General features: G+C 31.3%; 2 protein-coding genes and 1 long non-coding RNA gene across 4 annotated transcripts in view; all 3 read right to left on the minus strand.

Moving 5' to 3' along the window:
• Positions 1 to 18,683, minus strand: part of LOC139526944 (uncharacterized) — a 31,140-nt gene extending 12,457 nt beyond the window's left edge. The window contains exons 1-2 of one of the 2 annotated variants that reach the window (XM_071322126.1): positions 18,421 to 18,681; positions 1,512 to 5,355 (exon numbers count right to left, since the gene is read on the minus strand). In XM_071322126.1, the coding sequence (XP_071178227.1) occupies positions 5,078 to 5,355; positions 18,421 to 18,607 (465 nt within the window). In that variant the 5' untranslated portion in view covers positions 18,608 to 18,681 and the 3' untranslated portion in view covers positions 1,512 to 5,077. Of the gene's footprint in view, positions 1 to 1,511; positions 5,356 to 18,420 lie in introns of those variants that run through there. The other variant, XM_071322127.1, reaches the window with a different exon arrangement.
• LOC139525946 (uncharacterized) lies at positions 11,925 to 15,726 on the minus strand. Its single transcript, XR_011665057.1, has 4 exons — positions 15,649 to 15,726; positions 14,895 to 14,964; positions 13,107 to 13,319; positions 11,925 to 12,157 (listed from the first exon to the last, which is right to left on the minus strand). It is a non-coding gene; the product is annotated as an uncharacterized lncRNA (long non-coding RNA).
• Positions 18,684 to 19,341: 658 nt separating the features above from the next.
• LOC139529000 (ficolin-2-like) lies at positions 19,342 to 23,658 on the minus strand. The gene is made up of 3 exons (XM_071325238.1): positions 23,544 to 23,658; positions 21,610 to 21,780; positions 19,342 to 19,731 (listed from the first exon to the last, which is right to left on the minus strand). Exons 1-3 carry the CDS (start codon positions 23,656 to 23,658, stop codon positions 19,466 to 19,468), a joined length of 552 nt encoding a protein of 183 aa, XP_071181339.1. The 3' UTR covers positions 19,342 to 19,465.
• Between the last annotated feature and the right edge of the window lie 2,373 nt (positions 23,659 to 26,031).

Consider the following 26,031-nt stretch of genomic DNA (forward strand, 5'->3'; position numbering starts at 1 on the left):
GGTAAAGTTTTATAGTGCATTATGTAAGCACATAAGGTTTTTACTTAGGTACTCTATCCAATGAATAAACATATAATTTATACGATAGCATTTTTTTCAAATGATCCAATAGTCATAGTCATGATACTGGTTCAAATTGTTGATCTTTGACCCTCAAACAGATCTTAAAATGAATTTGTTGTGATTCAATAAAAGTACAAAATTTTAAGATTAATAAAAGAAAGAGGAAGTTCATTAAACCTGACAAAATTTTGTTTTTAAGTTTAGCACAATATATATCTGTATCCTTGTTAAATAATCTAATAACGATATATGTATTTACGCGCACGGAAGTGGTTTATTTGAAAACTATTTTGTATTACAAGGTTTTTTTGTTATAAAAGGTTGACCCAAAGCACCTAATCAATAATAGTTCTGGCTTTATCGCTGTACTAATATTACTGCTTCAAAATTCCTTTGCTTTGATTAATGAGTCATGTGAAAAAGGGTAGGTCTACAGAAAAACCCATACACATAAATTTTACAACTACAATGTATTAATTGATTGTGTGATAAAATTGCATAGACCTATACCTAGAGGAAGTCCATTCATCCACACCAGATCCGTTTACTAGATACGTAGGTTAAGTCTGTCATGGTGCTGAATGACCAATAAGTCATTTATTTCAATTGTGGGGAATATGAAAATAAGAAGATATGTTATAATTACCAATGAGATAACTCCACAAGACACCAAAATGACAAAGAAATCAACGACTATAGCTTACCGAACGGCCTTCAACAATGAGAAAAGACCATACCACATAGCTAAAAAGGGACCCGAAATGATAAATGTAAAATTATCCAAACAAGAAAACTTATGGCCTAATAATTTTTTTTTCTATGTCTGACATGGACGTTGTATTGTGATATCAAGGGGGGGGGGGGGGTTGGAAAAAAGGGGGGGTAGGGTGGATGATATCATATTTTACCATTTTACTTTTAGTTAAGTTGCAGTTTGAAAGCTTCAGTTAAGTGCAGCGGACTTGTTTTCAGTAATTCGAAGCTTTATTTTATACAGTATATGTTAGTCTGTACTTAGACTTTGTTTCATTTTGCAAACTGTTATCTTAAAGTTAACCTGCATTGTTCTGATTTTTAATGTTTTTATGAACTTTTATGTGAATCCTTGTCAAAAGTTTAATGCATTGCCTGTGGTTATTATACACCGTCTAGTATTCTTATTATCAAATTTGAAAGCCTTTGTACCGATTGAAACAGTCAGTTAATAACTTCTTTGTTTCCTAAGATATGTGTATAAATCAGTATTTAAGAAACAGTATTTTTTCCCCGACCAGAATGATATTCAATTCATCTTTGCTGATTCTTCTTTTTGTCTAAACAAAAAAAAATGTGTTAGAGCAAATATTTGTCAAGTCGGAGTCATTGTGGAGCTGCCAGTGCTATGTCTTTTCTTTTCTTTTTTTCTTTTCTTTTTTTTTTTTTCTTTTTTTTTTTTTTCTTTTTTTTTTTTTTTGAAATTATAATGTTTTATTTTAATATTACATTTGTTAGAGATACATGAAGTACCGGTACCTTATCCCGGCCTCGTTAACGTTAGTATATAGCATTTCATTGATAAGTTAGTACTTGTTAGTGCACAATATATATATATATATATATAGTAATAATGACATGTATGTAACGGAATAGAAATATGATAACATGATGTATTATAAATTCTAATTTATGAAATTAATTTAATTTTTGCTGCAACCAGATTATGGAATTTTTCATATTTACCTTCTTTATTTATCAATATTTCGTGATATTGAAGAAATTCTTTTTTGAAAATTTCAAACATATTAATTTGTTTTGTTTTTTGTTCAGATATATAGTATCCTTTGTATACAGTAAAAAGAATAAATGTTATTAAATCATTAATACTGTAATAACTTGTATCGTTTATTTTGTATCCGTACAAAAGTGATTTATATGATATGATATGATGTCCTATTTTAAGTTTATCAAGTAATAGTTTTATTTGATCCCAAAATGATTTCAGAAATTTGCATGTTAAAAAGTAGTGCTCATAATCTTCGATGACATCACAAACATTACATAGCGGAGTTGTAGTTATTTTCCAAGAGAAAAGTAATTGTTTGGTTGGAAAAATGTAGTGCAGAAATTTCCATCTTAACATTTTGAATTTATTATCTTGTATATAATAAAAGATATAATTTAGCATTTGTTGTCTTTTGTTTGTGTTGTTTTCCAAGATAAATATGTTGTCCCATTTTTGAAATCCTATTGGTTTTTCATAATGTCTATTTAAGAGGGAGATGTAAATGTCTTTGGAGGAAATATTTTTAAGTGATACCATTTTGCTTTCATTAATTTAGAATATTCTGAAAACCAGTTAGCATGACAGGAAAGTTTATCTAAGATCATGTTTTGATTAAATTTTCCTTTATTATCAATAATGTCATTTAAAAAAAGAATTTTACTGTTTATCCAGTTTTTGAAAATGAGACATTTACCGTTTAATTTGATATTTTTATTGCCCCATATAAGCTGCTGTCTAATTTGTTTATATGATAGATGATCTGATTCTTTTTCAGATTTTGAATTTATCCATGATATGATTATTTTTAAGTAAAATTGTGGAATTAGTTCTTTCAGTTTATAGACCAACTTAATATCGTTGAAATTCATTTTAAATATAAGGAATTCTTGTCCAAATTTATCAAAATAAAATTTTGGTAGGACTTTCCAATTGGGTGATGGATCTTCGTTATCGATGAGTTTTTTTACCCAACTAATATTTATCGCTTCTAGATATTTATCTATGTTTATCATTTTAAGCCCGCCATCATGGTAATTTTTACTTATTATATCCCTTTTAACTTTTTCTGATTTATTATTCCATATAAAACTGTATATCAATTTTTTAAATTTTGCTAGGTATTCGTTATCAATTTCGGTTACAGATGCAACGTAAGTAATATTCGGTAAGATTAATGATTTAACAAGAGTTATCTTACCTAACATAGTAAAATTTCTTTTATTCCAATCTTTAATTATTTTTTCAGATTTTTCGTATTGTCGTTGCAAGTTTAATTTTTTACACTCTTTTTTATTAAGTCCAAAGTATATTCCCAAAATTTTTATAGGTTTTTGTGTAAAATTAATGTTTTCAACTTTATCTTTGCAGGACTTTAAATTGCCAAGCCATATTCCTTCTGTTTTATTTCGGTTAAGCTTTAGGCCTGAAAGTGATCCAAAAATTTCTATAATATTCAGAGTTAATGACACTTCTTGTTTTGAATTTAAAAATAAAGTGGTGTCGTCTGCAAGCTGGCTTAATTTTAAGGTATGGGTTTTATTATCTAGTTTAATTTGAAAACCTTTAAAACTTTTATTTTGTCTTAATCTACTAGCTAAAATTTCAACAGCAATTACGAAAATTATAGAACTCGCGGGACACCCTTGACGGATTTTCTATAGCTTGAATGTATTTGAAAGTTTCTGCTTACATTTAAACATTAGTAGATACCTATGTTATTACAACTTTCATCGAAGAATGACTAAAAATAACATATCTTAAAGACGAAACATCGAGATCACTTCATTATAATAAAGATTACATTTCGCAGAAAAGTACTATTCTAACAATAGCAGCACACCACTAAACATCAGTATCTATCTCTGTTTCTATTGAAAAGTAAGCATTTGCTATTCAACATCCGTCGTTTGTTTTCAAATATTCATCTTTCCTTCACATTTATTTTAATGATGTTTGGAAAACGACAACCTATCTATTGCAAAGATCAATTCACAAAGACCAAATACCAAAGACAAAAATAAACTAAACAAATATTAACAACAAATGACAGAGAAAAATTTAATAAAACGATACATATATAACATTGAAAAGATTAAGATAGCTAACACTAAAGAGAAAATCAAGATTGAACAATACTCATCCAACCAAAGAAGGGGATACAAAAAAGATTGTTAATTATGAAAATTCTTTGATATAACCCATAGTGTTGAAAAGTGGAGGAGGGGGATATCCTTTTAAAAATAATTTGCTTCATTCAAAATGTCTTGATTGAATACATTTTTTTCGGAGTACAGATCACCAACTGTCTGTTTCCCTTGCAAATCAAGGGCATACTGTTTGTTCTTTCATCATGTTAAAAAAAGTTTTTGATACATAAAAAAAAAGAGATGCCTTTTAAACACCAATCTTCTTATTCTTTTATTATTTATGAAAAAGGAGATAAAAACTTGTCAGCAATCAATCATTATGATGCAATCAGCAATAGAAGTTATAATGAGCTGCACATATTTTCGTTTGGATATTTATATCATGTACCAGATGGATCGGAATTTACAAATAGATCCTTTGTGCGTTAGAAAATTCATAAGAAATGCTTTATAATGAAAAAATTATGAACAAAATAACTATTTAATTAATTTATGTAAAATTACAACTACACAAAGTACTGAGGTTTTAGGAAACGTGACACTCTTAGTTAATAAATCAATAAATATAAGCCTCAAACTATGTTTCGTATAATTTTGCTGGTCTAAATCAGATTAATCAGCATTTTTTAGGTCAAAGAATACAGTGCTTGTCATAATCAATGCTTTTTTTTTAGATAATGGTCACGTGATCATGCTAACGTCACAGGTTACAAGCTGGGAAAATTTCTCAAACTGGACGATGTCGATCATTTGTAAACATTATTTAAAAAAAATATATACTTCATGCGTCTTAACTCCGTGGAAAATTCAAAACGGAAAGTCCGTAATGAAATGGCAAAATCTAAAGCACAAACACATCAAACGAATGGATTACAACTGTCATATTCCTGACTTGGTACGGGCATTTTCACAACGATAATATAGACAAATAAGCGCTTTGCTGTTCAATGAAATGTAAATTATCAGATATTGGATGTTAAAAATGATGTCAAACAGATTATATCAAGATAACAGAAAAATATTGTATAATAAACAAAATGTAGATAAGCACTTTAAAAGCGTTCTGTCAATTTTGTTCCTATTGCAAGCATATATATCTATCCATTCATTTTACTTGTTTTCTTGTGTTAAGTTCATTTTTATAAATAGTCTGGTGTTTTCCAGATTCGTGTTTTCCCTGCATTCGCCTTCCTTTTCCATCCAGCGAACCTTCTAGCTCCAGGGTTTTCCCTGTATCTCTGTATACCTTTACTTTTGATCCACCATGTCCGGCACGATCCTTGCTGTACCATTTTGTTCCATCTTGAGACTGGTAGTAAATGCGGTTATCTTTAGACTTCTTTATGCATGGTGCTTCTTTCTTAATCTTTATGAACCAGTAATCTGTATGTATATCAAATGCGAAAGTCAATCGGTTCAATCATTAACAAATTCTGGTGGTTTAAGTAAGAAGTGTCTTCAACCAAACAAATCCTTTAACAAATTAACGGGGCAAATAATACTGCTCCAAATGCACATTTCGACAACAAATCACTCTTCAGTGATGCTAGATGCAAAACATATTTGAAAACCCATGCAAAACTTATTAGCTCCAGGTTTACAAAGTAAAAAGCTTATAATCGAAAAAAAAAAAAAAAATATATAGCAAAAAAAAAAAAAATAAGAGCTTTTCATGAGTGAGATATATTCCTTAATGTAAGTAAGTGTCCCAAATATTTTAACAGTAAATTTTGATAACACAAGTATTGGAGTAACGAAGTACTCGCTACTTGGCTGGTGATAACCTGATGGACTATTAGTCCGCCAAAATATGTATTAACAATTATAATACCAAATTTACTTTGTCAAAAGCACATTTTAACAATAAATAATTGCCCGAGTACATAACATATAAAAATATCAACGACTTTTTTGCCTTCAGTGTCTTTAAATCTGAAAATAACATTCAGTGTGGAATCAGTACATATAATGACAAACATGTTCAATAAAAAGAGGGAGAGGATAGCAAGATAAAATAATGAAACTATGAAAAAAAGTAAAATCACAAAAATAGCGAACTCGGAGGACAATTCAAAACGGAAAGTCCCGAATCAAATGGCAAAATCAAATGATAAAACACATCAAACGAATGGACACCAACTATTATATTCCTGACTTGGCACAGCCATTTTCAAATGTAGAAAATGGTGCATTGAACCTGGTCTTATAGCGCTAAACCTCTCACTTGTATGACAGTCGCATCAAATTCCATTATATTTACAACGATGCGTGCCCTGACCACCAAAAAGTTAAACAGTCCACCAAACACTACACCACAATCCAAAATTTGAGCAACACGACCTTCAACTAATTATTTTATTTTTGCAGGAGTCTGGTCTCCTTGGATGATGTGGTTTGACGCATAATGCGTCATTTTTTTTTGCGGTTCTTTCATCCATTTTTTCTATTCAATATTACTTAGGCTTTTTAAGTCTTTTATTCTAGCTCCACAGATGAGTCTGATTTAGAACTGGGTAATGTGTTTGGCTTACAAAGATGTGTTTTCAAAGGGAAATAGCCCCTTAAAATGGGCAAAAAATGAGCGTTGCCTGTGTAAAGCAATGGCACTAACTTATATGAAGTGCAGATCATACTTGGTAAAGAAATAGAAAACATGGTATGATATGCATTGTCTGTCAGATCGTTGAGTTTACGCCCCCTGATATACAACGTTTTAAAATTACACTTTCACATTTAAGTAAGATTCTATGGGGAAACTAAGAAACACACAGTTTAAAAATGGTGACGTAAAATACTCTTAGAGGTTTTTTTCTTCTGACATGTCAGATTGTCATGATACACTCTATATGATTGGGTATTATACTTGTAATTAAAATCATAACATTATGTAATTGTGAGGAATGCTTTAAATAAATCAAATTTAAACGGTAATAACTGTGCTTTATTAGATTAAGATATTTCGGTTTTACACGGGAAACTAAACACTAAAATTTACGACAAAAGGGACGAGTTTTCGTTCCCTATTGTTAATTTTCCCTTTTTGGATAGTGATGTTCCTTTTGCACCATCTTGCGGTGTTTATATTTCACAACTCGTTCGCTATGCCCGTGTCCGTTGTGACGGTTTTGATTTTAACGAACGTAATCTATGTATTACTGGTAAATTATTAAGCCAGGGATTTCGTTACCACAAATTACTTAAAACCTTTACTAAATTTTTCCATAGATATAAAGATTTGGTTTTGAAGTTTGGTTGTTCCTGTAGAAAATTTATTTCAAACGGGATAGAACATCCTCATTTTTACGGAAATGTTGTTTACCGTGCCTGGAAATTTAGAAACGATCCTGGTAAATTTATCAATCCTTTAAATAAACTTCTTCTAAAAGGTTACCAATTCAACATTGTAATTAGATCATTGAATATTGTTTTTATTGGTATTTATATTGATTGTGTTATCAGTAAATTAAAAGCAAACTAAATATTATTGTTATATACACATACATATAAACATTCATGGATCTACAATTTATCGATACCTGTATCTTGTCATTGCACAAGGTCATGTTTTTCTCTGACTGTTTATGACGTCTTTACACTAAATCCATTAGATATTGGATGTTTACTGATTGATAATTTAGTTTTAGATGCATGATTTTATATATTAGTTGTTAGTGGCGTTGAACTAGTTATCAGTAACTGCGAGTACTCTCAGATCTGTACTTTTTGTCTTTTTGTTGTTGGGATGTACAAGTACCCGGCCACCTCAACTTGTATTTGTAGTATTTGTATTTTTATCCATCTGATGAGTTAAGCCTTTTTCAACTGATTTTATAGTTCGTTCTTATGTTGTACTGTTACACCACTGTCCTAGGTTAGGGTAGGGTTGGGATCCCTCTAACATGTTTAACCCCGCCACATTCTGTATGTATGTGCCTGTTCCAAGTCAGGAGCCTGTAATTCAGTGCTTTTCGTTTGTCTCATTGGCAATCATACCACATTTTCTTTGACGTATTTACCTGTCCGAGCACCTGAGATCACCCCAAATTATTGGTGGGGTTCGTGTTGCTTAGTCTTTAGTTTTCTATGTTTTGTCTTGTGTATTATTGTGTTTCTGTGTGTCTTTGTCTTTTTTAGCCATGGCGTTGTCAGTTTATTTTTGATCTTTTAGCTTGAATGTCCCTTTGGTATCTTTCGCCCCTCTTTTACAGTAAACAAATACTACTTTACCAGGAATATTGAATACAAACTAAGCTATCTAACTGGGCCCAGTTGTTCAAAAGTGTCGTTAAGCTAACGACTAGTTCAGCCTAACAACTCGGTAAATTTTAACATTGTTGTTAGTTAATTTCGGTGTTAAATTATGTTGTTCAAAAATATTTAACGACTGCTTTAACTAACAACTTGTTAAAAATTTAACAACTGATCAATTAAACATTTTCCTATAATTTCCCAAAATTCCTCCACTTCCTGTTTAACAATGGCTGAAGAACAAACCCCCAACAAGAAACTACCAAGAATTAGAGGAACTAACTTCACAAGTATGGAAGTTAATATAATCAGTAGAAGAATGGTGGAGGAGCTAGGCTTATTGAGAGGAAAGTTTGGCCCTGACATAACTGCAGATGCAAAGAACAAGATGTGGGCCAAAATAACAGACGAGGTGAATGCTCTGGGGGTTAGTTACAGGAAACTTTCAACTGTTAAAACCAAATTCAGGAATCTAACCCGAGATGCCAAGGAAAAGTTTACGTACGAGAGAAAGGAGAGAAATAAAACAGGGGGAGGACCAGCACCCAATCCCATAAGTATGGCTGAGGAAAACATCATCATTGCCATGAAGGATACATCCTCATTCAAGGGAATAGACGGTGGCATGGAGACCTCTGTAGGTTGGTATTTGAGAAATAGTATAATTAAATATTACGTAATTTTCATTCCTTAGTTTTGCCTCAATTTGTCTGTTTTTATTGTTTTCTTTATTAAAGTTACAAAGAAAACCCCAAAACCAAAGCAGTCGTCTGCTATGACAGAAGGATATCCCTTTTAAAGAAATTCCCTGCAGACGTCGCCAATGTTCTAAAAATAGATTCCTGTTTTGCGATTACTTAGTATGACATTCATGTTACCTTTTATTTATATAATTCCTTTATGTGATATTGTTGAAAGAACCACCATCTACAAATCAAATTGTGGTTAAAAATGGATAAGATGGTATTTACTAAATGCTGAAGTTTGCTAGCCATTGCTTTATTATGACGGTCAAATTTGCAATGCCCCTTATGTCAACATTTGCCACATTGAAAAACATTTAAAAAAAGATAAAGTGTGGTAAAAATTCATACAAAATTAATTTACTTCCAGGTGTAATAATTATAGAATTAATATTAATTTGTTAATACCATCTTCAAGGCACTTGCAATGATTAATTTTCCACGGATATTGTGACATGTCTATAGTCCTTTTCAAAATAGCATTGTTGTACTGTTCTACCACTGTCCCACTTAGAGGGAGGGTTGGGATCCCGCTAACATGTTTAACCCCGCCACATTTTGTATTTATGTGCCTGGCCCAAGTCAGTAGCCTGTAATTCAATGGTTGTCGTTTGTTTATTTGCTACATATTTGCTTTTCGTTGAATTTTTGTACATAAATTAGGCAATGAATTTAAAAAAATGCCGCAGTTATTGTAATAAATACTCAAGAGCTTATGGTGTTAACGTTAATTGGCATACTTTTTTTGTTATCTATTAAGTTCAATAATAGATTTTACATTTTAGACCTTTTATTTAAAAAAAGTTATAATGGAGCAGATATCATATAAAAATGACAGACAAGCACACTGTGACGTATGCTGCAAACTACAGGGAATATCTTAGAACTATATTCAAATCATGTCATAGCTGCAGAAAGAGGTAAAACACTCCATGAAGCTGAATATAACTCCTTATGTTTGCAATGTATCATACTAGTCATCTTAAAAGTTATGATTTTTTTTCAGGGATTTCTTACCAAGACACCTGTAACAGCAGACACTTACAAGGTGTGCATATATAAATTACATAATTTATTCATATGACTATAAATTACTTCAGAAATTGCATTTCATAGATATTAAGTAGATTTGGTCTGAATGCCTATGAGACCTTATCATTATGCATGAAATTTCAAGTGTCTTCAAATTTAAGAAGTGCAATCAATTTGTCAACTGAACTGAATTAATATATGAAGCCTTGAAATAGTAACTTATGAACAGTTCCATATGCATGGTTTTTATAATTGTACAGCTAACATGCCAAATTATGTCTGATCAGTTCATAATGAAGGTTTATAAAAAGCAAGGATTGTTTAGCAAATTTCAGTCAGTATGTTATTTTACAAGTATTCCAGATCTGTAAACTGTACTGTCAAATACATGTTTTGTATATTGATATGAAAATTTGGGAAGAAAGAAACAATTGTAATAATTGTATAATTTGTTCTATTATGAAGAGTATAAAGTATCAATTCACTTCTTTAAATAAAACAAGTCTTTTTAAATTATTTTCAGACAGGATAACATCTGACCAAATGTTTACAGTTAAACCCATCTCACCAGTTCCAGCTCTGAATGGTTCTCCAACATGCCAGACTGTTTATGGTATTTATTACTTAGATAATTTCATTAATGGTTTAGTAATTTTCTTTATTTTGCATTTTATATAAAGTTGCAATGATAAAGCATAAGTTTTGGTAGAAATAAGTTGACAATAATATAGTATGACGTTGCATGTGAAAAAAAAATCTTAATAAAAAAAAACTTCTATTTATTTTATTTTTATGTAACAGTATGTTTCAAGATTAATTAAAATCTTTATGTAAAACAATTGTCAACTTGTAGATTTACCATTTTCTGTGGAGAGTATCTGGATAAGGAGACTGGAGCAGGTTCACCAGAGAAATGAGGAGTTAGCACTTTCTAGTGCTACTGTTCATGCCAGCCTACCTGTACCTGTACCTGTACCTGCACAAAAACAGACTTGCACTCAGAAACTACCAAAACCCAGGTATGTGTTTCATATTTTAAAATACAGCACTGTCTAGGATGTATTTACACAAGTTGCTTAGCGAGTCTGATGAGAATAACTTTTTCCTACAGATTCCAAGTTTGTTTTAAGATAAATTATTTTGTGGCGAATCACTGAAGTATGACTGGATTGGGCACCCCTTAGGTCAGACAGTAACCCCCCTCCTGAAGTTCTGGATCCGCCACTGACATGACTGAGTGACCATGATTAGAATGGAACAATTGAGTTCTCACAAGCACATTCACTATTTTCAGATTTTGTTAGTCCCTGTCCCAATTAGGGAGACTGTAAAACAGTATATGACTTGGGTTGCTGTCTGTTTAAGTTTTGTTTTTAGCTTATGTGTCATTATTCATTTTTTTTTAATTGTTCCACATTTGTCTTGTCATGTCAGTTCTTTCATAACAGCTAAACAGTATTGGGTTTCCTCATTGTTAAAGGCTGGGAATAGAAATATTATTATAACAAAATCTGTGTAATTTTGGCTCTTTGAATAATTGTCTCATTGGCAATGATATAATATTAACACGTCTACTAAATATTGAGTTAGATTTTAAAATAAAAATACCAAATAGTAAAATTTCTATATTTCAGTGAAAGTTTGCAGAAGAAGAAAACAAAGAGGACTGCAGATGATGTGTATGAGCTGCAGTGTCTTGTTTTAGAAAGTGACCTCAAAAGAAACGAAATGCAAATGGAACTTTTCCAAAGACAAATGCAATTTTACAACATGATGATCCAGAAGAAAAGTATTGAAAGTGAAAACATGAGTTTAGATGCTCTTTTAAATACAGAAGCTTAGTCATAATTAATTTTTATTTATTTATTTTTCTGTGTTGATGATTCTTGTTCTCTTATTCCATTGTTATTGATAAAAAAAGTATTAAAAGATGTTGTCATGATTTATTTTTGATTGTCAATGATTAAAAAATGTTGTGGAAATATGATCTCTAACAGCTCTTCCATCTTGATGACCATTGAAATGTTCCCCAAGATCACCATCATTGCCTACAATTACTCCATCATCTTCAATGTCTGGTTCATTCAAGAAAATGCATATATATTGTGGAGTATAGCACAAGCAATTATTATTTTGCATGCCTTGCCCGGTTTCATTCTTATCTGAAATTAAAAAAAAAATCATAACTTAATTTAGTAAACTTAATAATTGTCTTCTTATCAGCATTTTGCTAAAGTAGTATTTTATAATATTTCAAAAGTTGGCATTGCATGTATGTATGTATAAAAACAGGAAGCTGTGATATCACAGGTATGAGTGGCAATGAGACCCTTTTCTGTTGTGAAAGTAATGAAATATAAAAGTTTACAGTATGATATTCAACACTGGAGCCTATAGTAAGCTATAAATAAAACTACATAAAATGTGTCTATAGTGGTTTACCATGCATCACATTGTGGTAAGCATTTCAAAAGATGTTGTACCTTTATATATTAGTTAATTGTTTCAAATTAATGTTGTCCAAGTGTTGTGTTAGTAGCACTTTAAATACCATTCATCTCTTGATTGTGGTAAGTTTTTTTATACATCAATTGCTGGATTATTTAGTTTTCCAACTATATATACTATATACATTTTTCCCCTTTAATCAAACTTCCATTTGTGATATGGAACCTTGTGGTACAATTTCAGATAGATGCATACAATATAAATATAAGTAATTGTCTGGAAAACTAGAAAAATGCTTGTTTTGGCCTCTATTTGCATGATTTGGCCCCTAAGTCATAAACCGTTGGGACCAAAACACCTCAAAACAAACCTTATGTACCTTTCTTTTGGAGTATTAAACCTTTTGGTAAAACATATGAATGCAAATATAATAAAGAAGATGTGGTATGATTGCCAATGAGACAACTCTCCACAAGAGACCAAAATGACACAGAAATTAACAAATATAGGTCTCTGTATGGCCTTCAACAATGAGAAACTAATTTGCTTCTACTGAATACACCAACATTAATTGTCCCAAATATATCCCTTTGCCTCAACCCCTGAAAAGTTTTTTTTTTATCACTGATCATTTACATAAAAAATTATTCTATTATACTTTACTTCTGAGTGTAATATATGGAACCGTCTCTTCAGCCTCCCAAATGTTCTCTCTATCACACTTCTGGTTGAACAGTGGCATTTGTTGTACTTTTTTTGATGATCTAGTACAGGATTCTGGTATGGGGTCATCAGAAATGGTCGACAAGGATAACCACTATCCCCAAGCAATACACCATTTGCTCATCCACCATTTTCTTCCATGTAGGTACACACCTATAAATAAAGGTTTATATTTCTTTTTACAACAAGTATTTTGTTAAAACTACCATTTATATAATTAAATGGTTTTACAGAGGAGTTACACTAGAAAACCTAGATTCATATTGAGCAATTACTATTTTTCAATATTCCTTTTTCAGTTTTTGTACATCAATATTTTTAAACATAGCCACCCCTTAACAGTAATTGATTGCTTCTTTATATATACATATAATTATTGATTTGAGTGGTTGAAAGGGAATATGACTAATAAAAAATGACAAACATCATGAACATTGTAATATTGCTACTAGCATCGAATATGCTTATCTAGGCCTTGTTTTAAATGAGTTTCTAGACTTAAGTATTACTGCAAAAGCAGTTGCTAGGTCAGCAAACAGAGCTCTAGGTCTAGTTATAGCTAAGTGTAAAGCTATTGGTGGCATGTCATATGACGTCTATAAAAGACTATTTGATGCACTTGTAAGTCCTATTGTTGAATATATTGCCGCGATTTGGGGCTGCAAGAATTTCTCATTTATTAATGCGATTCAAATGAGAGCGTGTAAGTTCTTCCTTGGTGTTGGTAAATATACACCTAATCCAGCTATTATGGGAGACATGGGATGGATTCCAATTTACCATACTCAATGGAAAGTAATTGCAAGACACTGGCACAGATTAGTAAATATGGAGCCAGATCGTATTAGTAGGAAAATATTCATATGGGCAGATGAGGTCAGTCTGAAACATAGAATTGTGAAAAATTGGAATTTCATTGTTAAAAAACATTTCACGGAACTTGAATTGGTTGACTTTTGTAATACAAACACTAATATTAATAAAAATATGTTTATTGATACAGTCATGTCAAGAATGTTTGATATTTAAACTATAATATTTATATTGAAGAATGGAAAAGTGTTGTTAGTTCATCCTCTTCCAGACGGGGAAATGGGCGTAATAAATTGAGAACCTATAATATTTTTAAGCAGGAGTATGTTGTAGAAAACTACTGCAAACTGTTAATGCCTTTGTGTGAAAGAAGCGCCTTTGCAAAATTTAGATGTGGGGTGGCTCCTTTTAGACTGGAAACTGGGAGGTATGAAAATTTGCCGCTGGAAGAGAGATGTTGTTTTAATTGTTTTAATACTGTCGAAGATGAATATCATTTTATTTTACATTGTCCTGTTTATAATGATCTAAGACAAGTTCTTTTTACTGAGTCTCTTAAAATTGATGAACATTTTAATAGTTTTACAGATTGTCAGAAAATGGTATTTTTATTTTCGAATCAAGATATTATAAGATTATGTGCCAAAACCTGTAATTTTATTCTTAAACGACGCCGAGAAGTTTTATATTGTAAATAATAACTAAATACTTTTGTTGTATAATTTTATCATTCAGGTTTAATATTTATTATGTACATATACATCTTCTTTTAAGTGATTATCGTCTCTCATAAATCTGTACAGATTGGCTTATGTATACAAAATGTATCTTTTATAAATGTATTGTGTAATTTTATACATAAGGTGAGACGTAAATAAAATATTGAATTGAATTGAATTGTAATAAAATACATACCTGTGAAGTCCTGAATATGTGGAATCATGACTGCTACCTGGCCAGTTTGCATTGATGTTTGTGAATTTACCTGCAAAATATAAAATATTATATATAATCAAATGTTTTAATAGCATAAACAGATTTATTGTACAATGCATAAATTAGGTCATTAGTTTTCTAGTTTAAATTGTTTTACCTTTTCAATACGGGGACTTTTATAGTTGATAGGCTGTAGGGGCTTTGTTCATTGTTGAAGGCAGTATAATGACCTATAATTGTTAACTTCTGTGTCATTTGGTCTCTTGAGAAGAATTGTCTCATTCATGTCATTGGCAATCTTACCACATCTTCTTTTTTATATGTATAGACTCACAAATCATGACTCAACTATATTGTTTCAAACTATGAAACATGATTTCTATAGTTGTAATGCATCTTGCATTATGCATAAATGTGCTGATCCACATCAGAGCAACATCAAATCATAAATTGTACAGTAGCTAGGGTACCCTAGGTTAACCTTTTTTCTTTTGAATTGAAAGGGGGGAATTTAATAAATGTATCTGAAACAGCAGTGATGGATGCAGGGTGGGGAAACCTCCCATTTTAAGATTATCAGTGTATTTGAATGGAGACATATGGTTGGAGCTCCCCTTTTAGGCTTTATCGTATGTTGGGAACCCCCTTTTTGGAAATGGCTGGCCCCTGAATAGAATCTTTTTCTCATTAAAGAAAAAAAAGAACTTATATCTTCTTTTAATATTTGACTTACCAATATTTTAAGTTATCTTTAGTAGGTAAACCATATAAAACCCTAATCATGTCCTAGATGAACTGAGTGAAAGTGAAAGTGAAAGTGAAAGTAAAATTTTCTTTTGTGAGATTCAGACTATAGGGGTCCCTGTCATACTGAAAAGTTGATACCAGTTTATTATTTTACGAAGGTCAATGTCATATTACAGATGAGAAATGTTTTACCTCTGGCATCACAAACAGCCTGCACATTTACAGAGTGTACCCCTTTCCTATTAACAAATGATGCTTCATCTTCAGATGGAACCCGGATACGGACGTGTGTCCCATCTATTGCCCCTAGCACGTTCGGGAAACCACTTAGACGGTAAAAGTCTCCTCTTGTTTCGTCCACATTCCTCGGCCACTTGATGAAGTCGTCCCGTTTGTTGCATAGTGAGGTCAAAACATCAGAGACATTACGGGAGACAGTTCCCTTGTGCAAACCTGTAAACAGACCAAAAAATTACAATTTTGGAGATCGTTTAAATACAAAAATAAAATGTGTATTTACCGGCATTTGTTTACATATTATTTCGAAAAATAGCAAATTGAAATTATCATTCAAACATCAGTCAAAGATTGTTATAGCAGTTGATTAAAACCATTTTACTAATGTTTACCTAATTTGAAATGATATATGATAAATATATAAATGAAATCTTACCTATTGTGTCTGCTACTACTTGCAAAAAACTGCCTGTAGCTAGAAATCTTAGGGTTACCATTACCATCTGTGGTACAGTGAGAGCATGGTTTCTCTTTGTTTTTCTTGTTATATCATCACTGACTAGGTTGGAAATGAAATTAATTCCCTCTCTACCAAATCGATACCGTTCTCGTAACTCCTCATTTGACAAATTCAAAGAAAGGTCATCTTTGAGGCGAAAATGCCTTTCTTTTCTGTGAGGTGGAACAGGTACTTCAGTGGCGTAGCCAGGGTTCAAATGATCTGGATGCGTAACCGTCGCCAAGCGGAGCGAGGCGAAAAATTTTTGGGACCATTTTATGCAGAAATATATGTCACCCCTACATTCCGACACTGGCTTAGATTTTTGTTTAATTTCAAAATACCCACAAATATATATTTCTAACAGAATTTTATAGTTTTTGTCGAAACTACCATCATTCAATAGGAAATATTTGATGTCAAAGTTTCATATCCAATCTTATATTTGAAATCTCGAAAATGGACACATTACAGCGCTGCACTTATTTAGATGGAAATTCGGAATGTAGAAACAGAAGTGACCCCTCTTTCCTGGAATTTGAGCCTCTTCATGGTATTTTTTATCACTTGTCTTCACGCGTTGCAGGGGACTTGAAATTACCGGGTGTCTGTCCGTCCGATCTTGTTAGCGCTGCCATGTGTAACTTCTTGCCAGATTTTTGTGAAACTTATATCATCAGCAATGTCTTTGACACTTGCGAAAAAAAGTTCTGATCACATATATTTAACCAACTATGCCCCTTGAATAAAAAAAATATAATGGAAATCCCATTGCAATTGGTCTTAAGCTTTTATCTTTTAATTTGTTTTAGTTATTGCCCTTATATCTTTGATAGATAAAATATGAACAATGCGGGGACATTGGAACTCTGTTTTTTTGTTGAATATAAGATTAATATTTGTACCTAGATGGAAAAGCGTATTTATAAGCCCAGGAATAATCAATCTCCATTATAAATACTAGTAGAGTTTTTATCACGTCGTCTTTCATGTCACAGAAAAACGATATCAGGATATGATGGTTTAGTTTTGAACAAGTAAATTACGTTGCTATAGGTCATCGCTCAGCTTGGCTTAATTTCAGACCAAACATGTCCGCAGGCATGTCTGCGTATAATCATCCCCTGGCTTCGCTTGCTGTAGCCGAAGACGCGCCAGGACTTAGACTTTTACGATAGTGTCTAGAGGACTTTTCTGAGATTTATCCATCTTGGTTACATAAACTGACTGATCTTTAAGGAAAGACCACGTATACTACTTCGGAAATGATTAGACGCTATTCTCATATCCTCACCATTGTTACATTCGGATACCTCCGTGTATCTGCTACAAACACATGCAATTATATTTATTTATTTTCTTTTCTTTTTCTTATTTTTTTGTTGTTGTCAAAATGATGTGGATGCTTGAGCATCTGAGCATACATGCAAGCTACGCCACTGTACTTGCATGAAAGCGGCCATATTTAACAATAACTTAAATATTTAATCGACCTCTCAGAAGTTGTTAAAGTTAACGACTCGTTATCCTTATTTTTGTCGTTAAATTTTTTGAACAACAGTTAACGAGTTTGTTAAATTTAACGACACTCTAACGACACTTTAACGACTGCGTTAGCAAAACGACACTTTTGAACAACTGGGCCCTGTAGAACATCTTCTAAGTATGAAAAGAATGAGACATCTACGTTTGTTGTTATTTTCACTGTACCTGACAAAATCAATTTGTCCAACTTACCTATGAAAAATTGTTTGCATTTATAAAAAGTAAAATCACAAAATTAACTGAACTCCGCAGAAAATCCAAAACGGAAAGTTCCTATAATCAAATGGCAAAACCAAAAGCTCAAACACATCAATCGAATGGACAACAACTGTCATATTACTGACTTGGTACAAGCATTTTATTATGTAGAAAGACCAAACCTGTTTTAATAGCTAGCTAAACCTCTCACTTGTATGACAGTTGCATCAAATTCCAATATATTGACAACGATGTGGTTAATAATAGGAAATATTTTACCTCCTTCATCGTCATCACTGCTACTTCCTGATCCTTTTCCACCTTTACTAAATCCACTGACACTATAGTCAGATTTCTCAGCTGCAGTGTCTTCAACTTTTCCAAATTTGCCTACATTTTTATTTCCGAATTTACCCAGTTCTGGAACAGCTGAATTAAAACCTGATGTAACAGGTTTATATGCCATCTTGATCGTACTAAGTGTATATGTTTATAAATAAATATCAAAAGCGTCATTGAGTTCAAAATACTAAGATCGATTTCTCTTTGTTCCGCTTCACTTTACGGGTTTTATATTAAATACAATTTCTCTTTAGAGAAGAAGTTTAAATCTTTATTAGAGTAGTGTTTATTCAACCATTTTTGATAAGTTTGTCTTCTTTTATAACAAATTTACATGGTTGCATAACCTATATTTTCATATTTATATAAGTTAAGAGGCCTCATATACATGTATCAAGAAAAGTTTATATACGTTTAAAAAAAAAGACAAACCAAAAAACCCCAAACATATATACCAAATATAAAAAAAATATTTTAATGACGAACAAAACCAATGCATTCAAAGTATACAGGAAAATAACAATAATTGAAGATGGTGTGTGATTTTAAACAATACAACAGTTAATGTGGTAGTAAGGTTCTTGTCAAAACAACGATTACCTTGTCTGAATCAGTATCATATATCTTAAACCAAATGCAAGTTAGTTCTCTATTGAGTTTTTAAAATACTAAGGCTTTTCTACCTCAGGCATAGATTACCTTATCTGTATTTGGCAAAACTTTTAAGAATTTTGGTCATCAATGCTCTTTAACTTCGTACTTTATTTAGCATTTTTACAATTTGGGATTCGAGCGTCACTGATGAGTCTTTTGTAGACGAAACGCGCGTCTGCGTATATACAAAATTTAGTCCTGGTATCTATGATGAGTTTATTTAGATATCTATTGGTTATATTGATTAAGTTGTCATTTTACATGTGTACGGCTAAGAAATAAACTACATTTAAAAGTGTTATAGTGGAACTTTGTACATGTTTCATATTTAGATTGGTTTTATTTTCATTTCAGTCCTTTTCAATGAATTATCATCCCGCCATGTTTTCCAATGTACACTCCGTTCCTGATATCCAAAAAGATCAGCATGTCCAGTATATAGTCCGTTGATGTTAGCACGTGTACAGTCATTAAACCACCAGCCGCTACACTTCATATAGGAACAGGGATCCTTGCTCTCGTCATTATCACGATCCCAGGTACTAAACATCATACCACTAAGACTGTGCCTATAGACATCCATCATTGCATCACCTATAAAACATTTAACAAATTCTAAAAAAGCATCACTGGTAACAATAAACAGGCATAATTTTACATGAAGAAGGGCGATGATTTTGAATTAAGAGAAATAACAGCAAGGGCTAACATGTTATGTGAAATTCACATAAAAATAATAATATTCATACACGCAATCGAATAAATTCTTGCAGTATAAATTTTCTTAAACTTACATAACAGGAATTAATCTCGAATGTCTCTTTTCTATAAACAAGGTTTATAAATGTTATTGAAATACAAATATAATGAATCTGTAGGTAAATTCGTTAATGATCAGCAGTTCTAAAATTCTGACACAGCTATTTGATAACAAAAACAAAACATATTTCGTTATAATGTGAACACATAAAGATCTTTTTCTCACAAATTTGTGAATATTTTGAAAAACAACAAAACTTACCACATCTTCAACACCAAAAATTAATAAAGACTAGCATATTGAACCAATATATACATTTTAATTGAGATCGTAGCATATGAAGATGGTTTTCAAATTTGTAACAAATGAGATGAAACCTGTACATTTGTTGTTATATTTGTATAGCTGCAATCAATTTAAGTTAGCTTATAATGCATCAATATATTTTTTGTTGCAATTCCAAACAACAACAAAAATGAAGCCATAGCTAATGGTTTGATAATAACGATCTGTTTTTTTTTAATTTTTTTATCAAAATAGTCACCCAAATGTCACCTTCATTTGGAATTTAAAAAAATCATATAAATAGTATACTTTTATCTTGTTCATAGGTAAGATATTATCTCACACCAACCTGTCGATGTGGATCGGATTTCAAAGATAGTTGTCGTCTTTCTACTAAATGAAACAAGCACTTTACAAATTTCGTGCCTTCGAAGACATTTTCCGGATTTGCACTCAATAGAAAAGCTCAAACATAACAATTTTTAAGCCAAATGCAAAATAAAGAGCTCTAACAATGTTCAAGACCAAACCAGAGTAGCTAAATTCATTGAAGGTCAACAGAGAAGGCCCGAAAAAGTTAGACCTTGGGTTTCTTTTGGTGATACATAGCATTACATATAGATAACTTTGTTAAAATCAGCTAAACTGGTTTTTTTTTAACACGTTCTATATATACGTTCAAAATACATATTTTGTCAAAATAAAAATTAAACGAGCCATATTAATTTAGTTGAACGTGTTTTGTACCCCTTAATTTTTTTTTAAACATGAAAAGGATATTTTATATAAGTAAAAATGTTATAAATGATGTCAGTACCGAATCACTGACTTTGGGCTGATAATATCCTCGGGGACTAACATAATGTTGGTTGATATCGGCTGTGTTCCCGAAGTTTGCAATCTGGATATTAAACTTCTCATTTAGGGGGAGGGGGGAAAGTTCCATTTTCTTATGACACAAACGGAAAAATTGTCACACAACTGTGAAACTTTTTACATAAATCAACAAGGTTCTTCGTAGTGAACTATTATACAAAGGTAAATCTCACTTTATCAATTTTGTTGTTATTTTTTTTCTGTATTTAAGTTGAGGTCGCTATATACATGTTGTATATATAAAATTCAATGAATACAATCGTTAAGAAATCCAACATTACTTATACTGTAGAACATGTAGTATGTAGAAGACGTCACACCTGTTTCTATTCTTCTTAATCTTACATAATATTTTACTTGAGTCTAATCCGGTTTGTTCTGAGCTAAAACGATATTAAGTCTAGTCAGGTTGCTTTGAGCTTACACGATATTACTTCTTATCCGTTTTGCTTTGAGCTAAAAGGATTAATTTTAATTCGTTTTGCTTTAAGCTAAACGAGTATTTAGTCTCCTCCGTTTTGGCTTGAGCTAAAACGATCTTTATTTATTACCTGCATTTCCACTATATTGACCTAGACTAAGTGTGTAGTTGGTTTCTTCGCTTTCAACATAGAAATCAGAGTACACAGCGAAGGCCGGAAAGCCTTCAAAATCTTCCAAATCAAATCGTACTTTGTATGATCTTCCGGACTGTCTTACAATTGCATGTATATTGTCGTTTCCTTTAAAAAAAAATGGAATAAAATAACAGTACTGGAAATATTGAGTTATTAGAATGATTGAAATTATAAGAAAAGGATATACAGAAATCGATCTAAAAACAAAATAACTGACTACAGATTTTTTTCTGATATATATATCCATCTGCATGAAAATGTAATGTATATGCAAAACTTAAACTTCCAGATATAACTTTATCGAAATGTTCGCTCTGATTTCAAATTGTCAATCAATCAATTTTTTTTTTATTTCGAGTTGTTTTGCAACATGTAAATATATATTCTATTAACATTATAAAATACTTTACCTTCTCGAAATCGTGCATATAGTACATAACATTTTACCTGTTTTGTTTAGCTTAAACTCAATACAAAAGTATGTAGTGTTTACGCGGTCGAGGAAGTAACAAACACTCAGTGTGTTTATATATATTACATATATACTTTATATTTTTTTGATGAATTTCGACGATTCCTTTTACAGTTTGAAGCACAACTTAAATGTTTAATTAAGACAATAGACGTATGGACCGATATTCCTATTATATATATCCACAATAGCGTCAAATCAAGGCAACAGATAGAAAATGAGAGAATAGCACGAATGTTCGGAAATGATGAGACCAGATGCGTCAACATGAGAATCGACCACTGCTATACATCTACCATTAAACGAATTAAGTCAAAATAAATTATTCGAAAATAGGACACAATCGAGAATGTTACAGATATGAGACCATTTTTGTATCTAAAAATCTAAGATTTTGAAAACAGTGCGATACTGAGAACAGATACATGCAATTTTGTATCGGAACATAAGCAACACGACTTGTGCCACTTACCCTGACGGAGCTCATGAGATTATCCCCAATTATTTATTGGGTTTGTGTTGCTTACGCTTTAGTTTTCTATGGTGTGTCTTGTGTATTGTTATGTCTATTTTTTGTTTTTTGTTTTTTTAACCATGTCTTTGTCCGTTTATTTTCGATATATGATTTTGTCTGTCGCTCTGGTATCTTTCGCCCCTGTTTTACATGTTACCAATATGTGATGATTTAAATATATTTTTGCTGTTGTGATTCTGAAACCAAATTTGATCATTGCAATGACGTGGTTCCATGAAATCTATTTGGAAGTAAAAACAACGTCAAAAATCTTAATGAACGCAAACATGATTTTCATAATTCGATAATATATCAGTAGAACGAGTAGGTTGAACTTGATATCAGTGACGACAATAAATTCTCTGTTACAGAGTTATAAAGCATTGTTTTTCTATCTAATTATTACCAGTAATGAACCCGATATTATAGTGTCAAATTCTAAACAGCTTTATTGTACCCCATATATACTTCTTGTGATTTTTCTGATCGAGATACAAAATTATGCCATGATTTGACTTTATATAAAATAATAATTTTTATTAATATCGATTTAGAAGGGCACAATTCAGTCAATTTTAGGAAATAAGCTACCACACCATGCACACATTTGTTGACAAGAGTTCCAACAAATTATCATTCAACGCAAGAACAAAATTAGATTAATTATAAGATGAAGTAAGACATATGTAGAAACAGAAGCATCTGTGATGCTATCTTCTGTAGATATTTTCGTTTCGCTAATTAAAGTTCTGAATTCAGAAAAATATCTGTTTATTTTCATCATTTATTTTAGTTTTCATTATTACTTAACTTCTTCTTACAAATTGCTATTATTATTACAGTATTAAAAATAAGTAAAGAAAAACAAATTTTCTAACATACCTAGCCAATACTCCGAATAGACGTGTCCAAATCCCTCTTTATAACTTCTCCAAGGCAACAGAAATTCAATTTTTCCATTAAATCTTTTCTGTACTACCTTATGACAATAATTCATTATCAACATAATTATATAATTTAATTTTGGATGTAACGCGTCTTCTGATTGGCTGACGTTATTTTGTTGTGAGCCCATAGACATAATTTAGTCATATGACCGTGACGACATCAACGTTTTTTCATGGTTTTCTACGGTTTAAAATGAAATTGATAATTAAATTATCAGAAATGACTGTGATATTTTTTCTGTCTATTTGAAATAACATAAAAAATGTGGTGCACACTGTTAAATAACCCGCTACGCGCGTTATTCAGTGTGCATCAATTTTTTTATGTTATTTCTTCATAGACAGAAAAAATATTACAGTGATTCCTTAAATAAAATAACACTATGGTTATATTGATACGAAACAGGTTTAATAATATATATGGCACGGTAGTATTTATATTCCGTAATTAAATTGCTCTTTTGGACTTTTTAACATGTTTTCATTCGAGCGTCACTGATGAGCTTTTGCAGACGAAACGCGCGTCTGGGGCAAATATAAAATTTCAAACCTGGTATCTATGATGAGTTTATTTGCATTGTTTTGTGTACCAGACTTGAGTCAGTGAATCTAAACACTGTGATTGGACAAAACTACAGTATCCACTAAACATACTTTTACAAGGTCTGGAAAAATCAGGTGTAAAAAGTATGAAATAATTTTACATACAAGTAAAAAATGTTTTTTGATAATTGTGCTTGCACTGCATGATAAAACACAAAAAAGCTCTTAGTCTAGTGGTCTAAGGTTTATAAAGATAGCAGAAAAAATTAAGACTCATCTTAGATATTCAAAAAATGTCTGAATGATATGAAAGTACTACAGGTAACAGACTAAGTTTTTTGGCAGTACAAGAAAGTGGTGAACAGTCTAAAAACGATATCATTATCTATTTAACCAATATACAGCAAACTTCACTGACTTAAATCTATAAATTTGTTAATCAGCATGATCAGTGTACTTTGATGTCTATAATTGATATAGAACCATGGTAACATTTTGTGTAAGTGATTGTATTTCTGTTTTTATTTTTACCTTATTACCTACGAAAACTTGAAATATCTATAAAACTTATGGTATCCTTGTAGAATGGGATAGTTAGGATTTTATTCCTCTCTTTTTAATTGGTTAAGGTGGTACCTAACACTACAGGGAGATAACTCTGTAAAATCAGCTAAAAGTTTTAAGAATGTTGTGTTGTAAAGGGAATATTAAGCTTCTCAATGATCAAAATTGGTGTTTGTCAAACTGCTATATAACCAGTGTAATTTTTCTGACAAAACGGTTGGTTCAAAATTTTTGAAATTTTTATATTTTTGTTAAAGGGTTAAAGTGAATACTCTGTCAAAATTTTATTAAAGTTAAACGAGACAAATTAATTTTAATGAAAGTGTTGGGTACCACCTTAACTTCCAGTGATGGTTATTTTCTTATATGCAATTATATGGTATGTGAAATTTTGTCTATTGTACTGGAGATGGTTAAACTTTACTCATGCCAAGTATTTTTTATTTGAAATGTGAAAATTTCTTAAAGACTAATAGGGAAAATCAATGGTGTTTTTTTCACCTGCAAGAAATGTTAACGAGGCCATTATTGTGAAGAAAAATCATTAATCATACTAGGCTTATAGCTGCATCTGTGAAGCTCAAATGAAAACGTTAACGTTCGAAGTTTGTATTTGAATTTATATTCAAACGAAAAATAAACGCATAAAAAATAACCATAAGATAAATTTTAAAATATGGTTCATAATAATAAAAGAAAAATAATCGCTATCCTTTTTTATTAATTATGTGATAATTTTTTAAAGAAAACAAATGTAAATTAAACATTAAAAGTAACATACTGTCCAACCGCCACCATCTGTGGTCATGTCGCAATAAACATTCATTTCCGGTCCATTTTCAGGTTGTATTTTATAGATACCGTCATAGTGTCCAAGAGGAAGATCGCTACAATCCCTTAAAATGTGGGACGAAACTGGAAAACAAATTGAAACAGTTTTTATGGCAATGTTCATTAATACTAAACTCAATTTCATGTTATTTAGCATATTTTCTTCCGTTTATTTGTATTGTATTCCTGTCAGTTAAATGTAAAATTTAAAATTGCCATTAAAGTGGGAGGTTTAGCATGCCACGAAATCAGGTTCAACCCACCACTTTTTCATAATCCTTATTATGAAAAAATAGCCACAAATTGATTTCAAGCGGCCAATAAACAATTCTAATCGTAAAATGAAAACAACTACATCCAAAAAATATTTAATATTTTCCAGGGGCATTTTTTGGGATGCATACACTTACTTTAATTGTATTTAACACACGTCATTACTCAACTAAAATAATATCTCTTGTCAAACTGCATCTAGTGTGCTTCCT

The sequence above is a fragment of the Mytilus edulis genome, chromosome 6 (genome assembly GCF_963676685.1).
Source record: "Mytilus edulis chromosome 6, xbMytEdul2.2, whole genome shotgun sequence".
Taxonomy (NCBI): domain Eukaryota; kingdom Metazoa; phylum Mollusca; class Bivalvia; order Mytilida; family Mytilidae; genus Mytilus; species Mytilus edulis.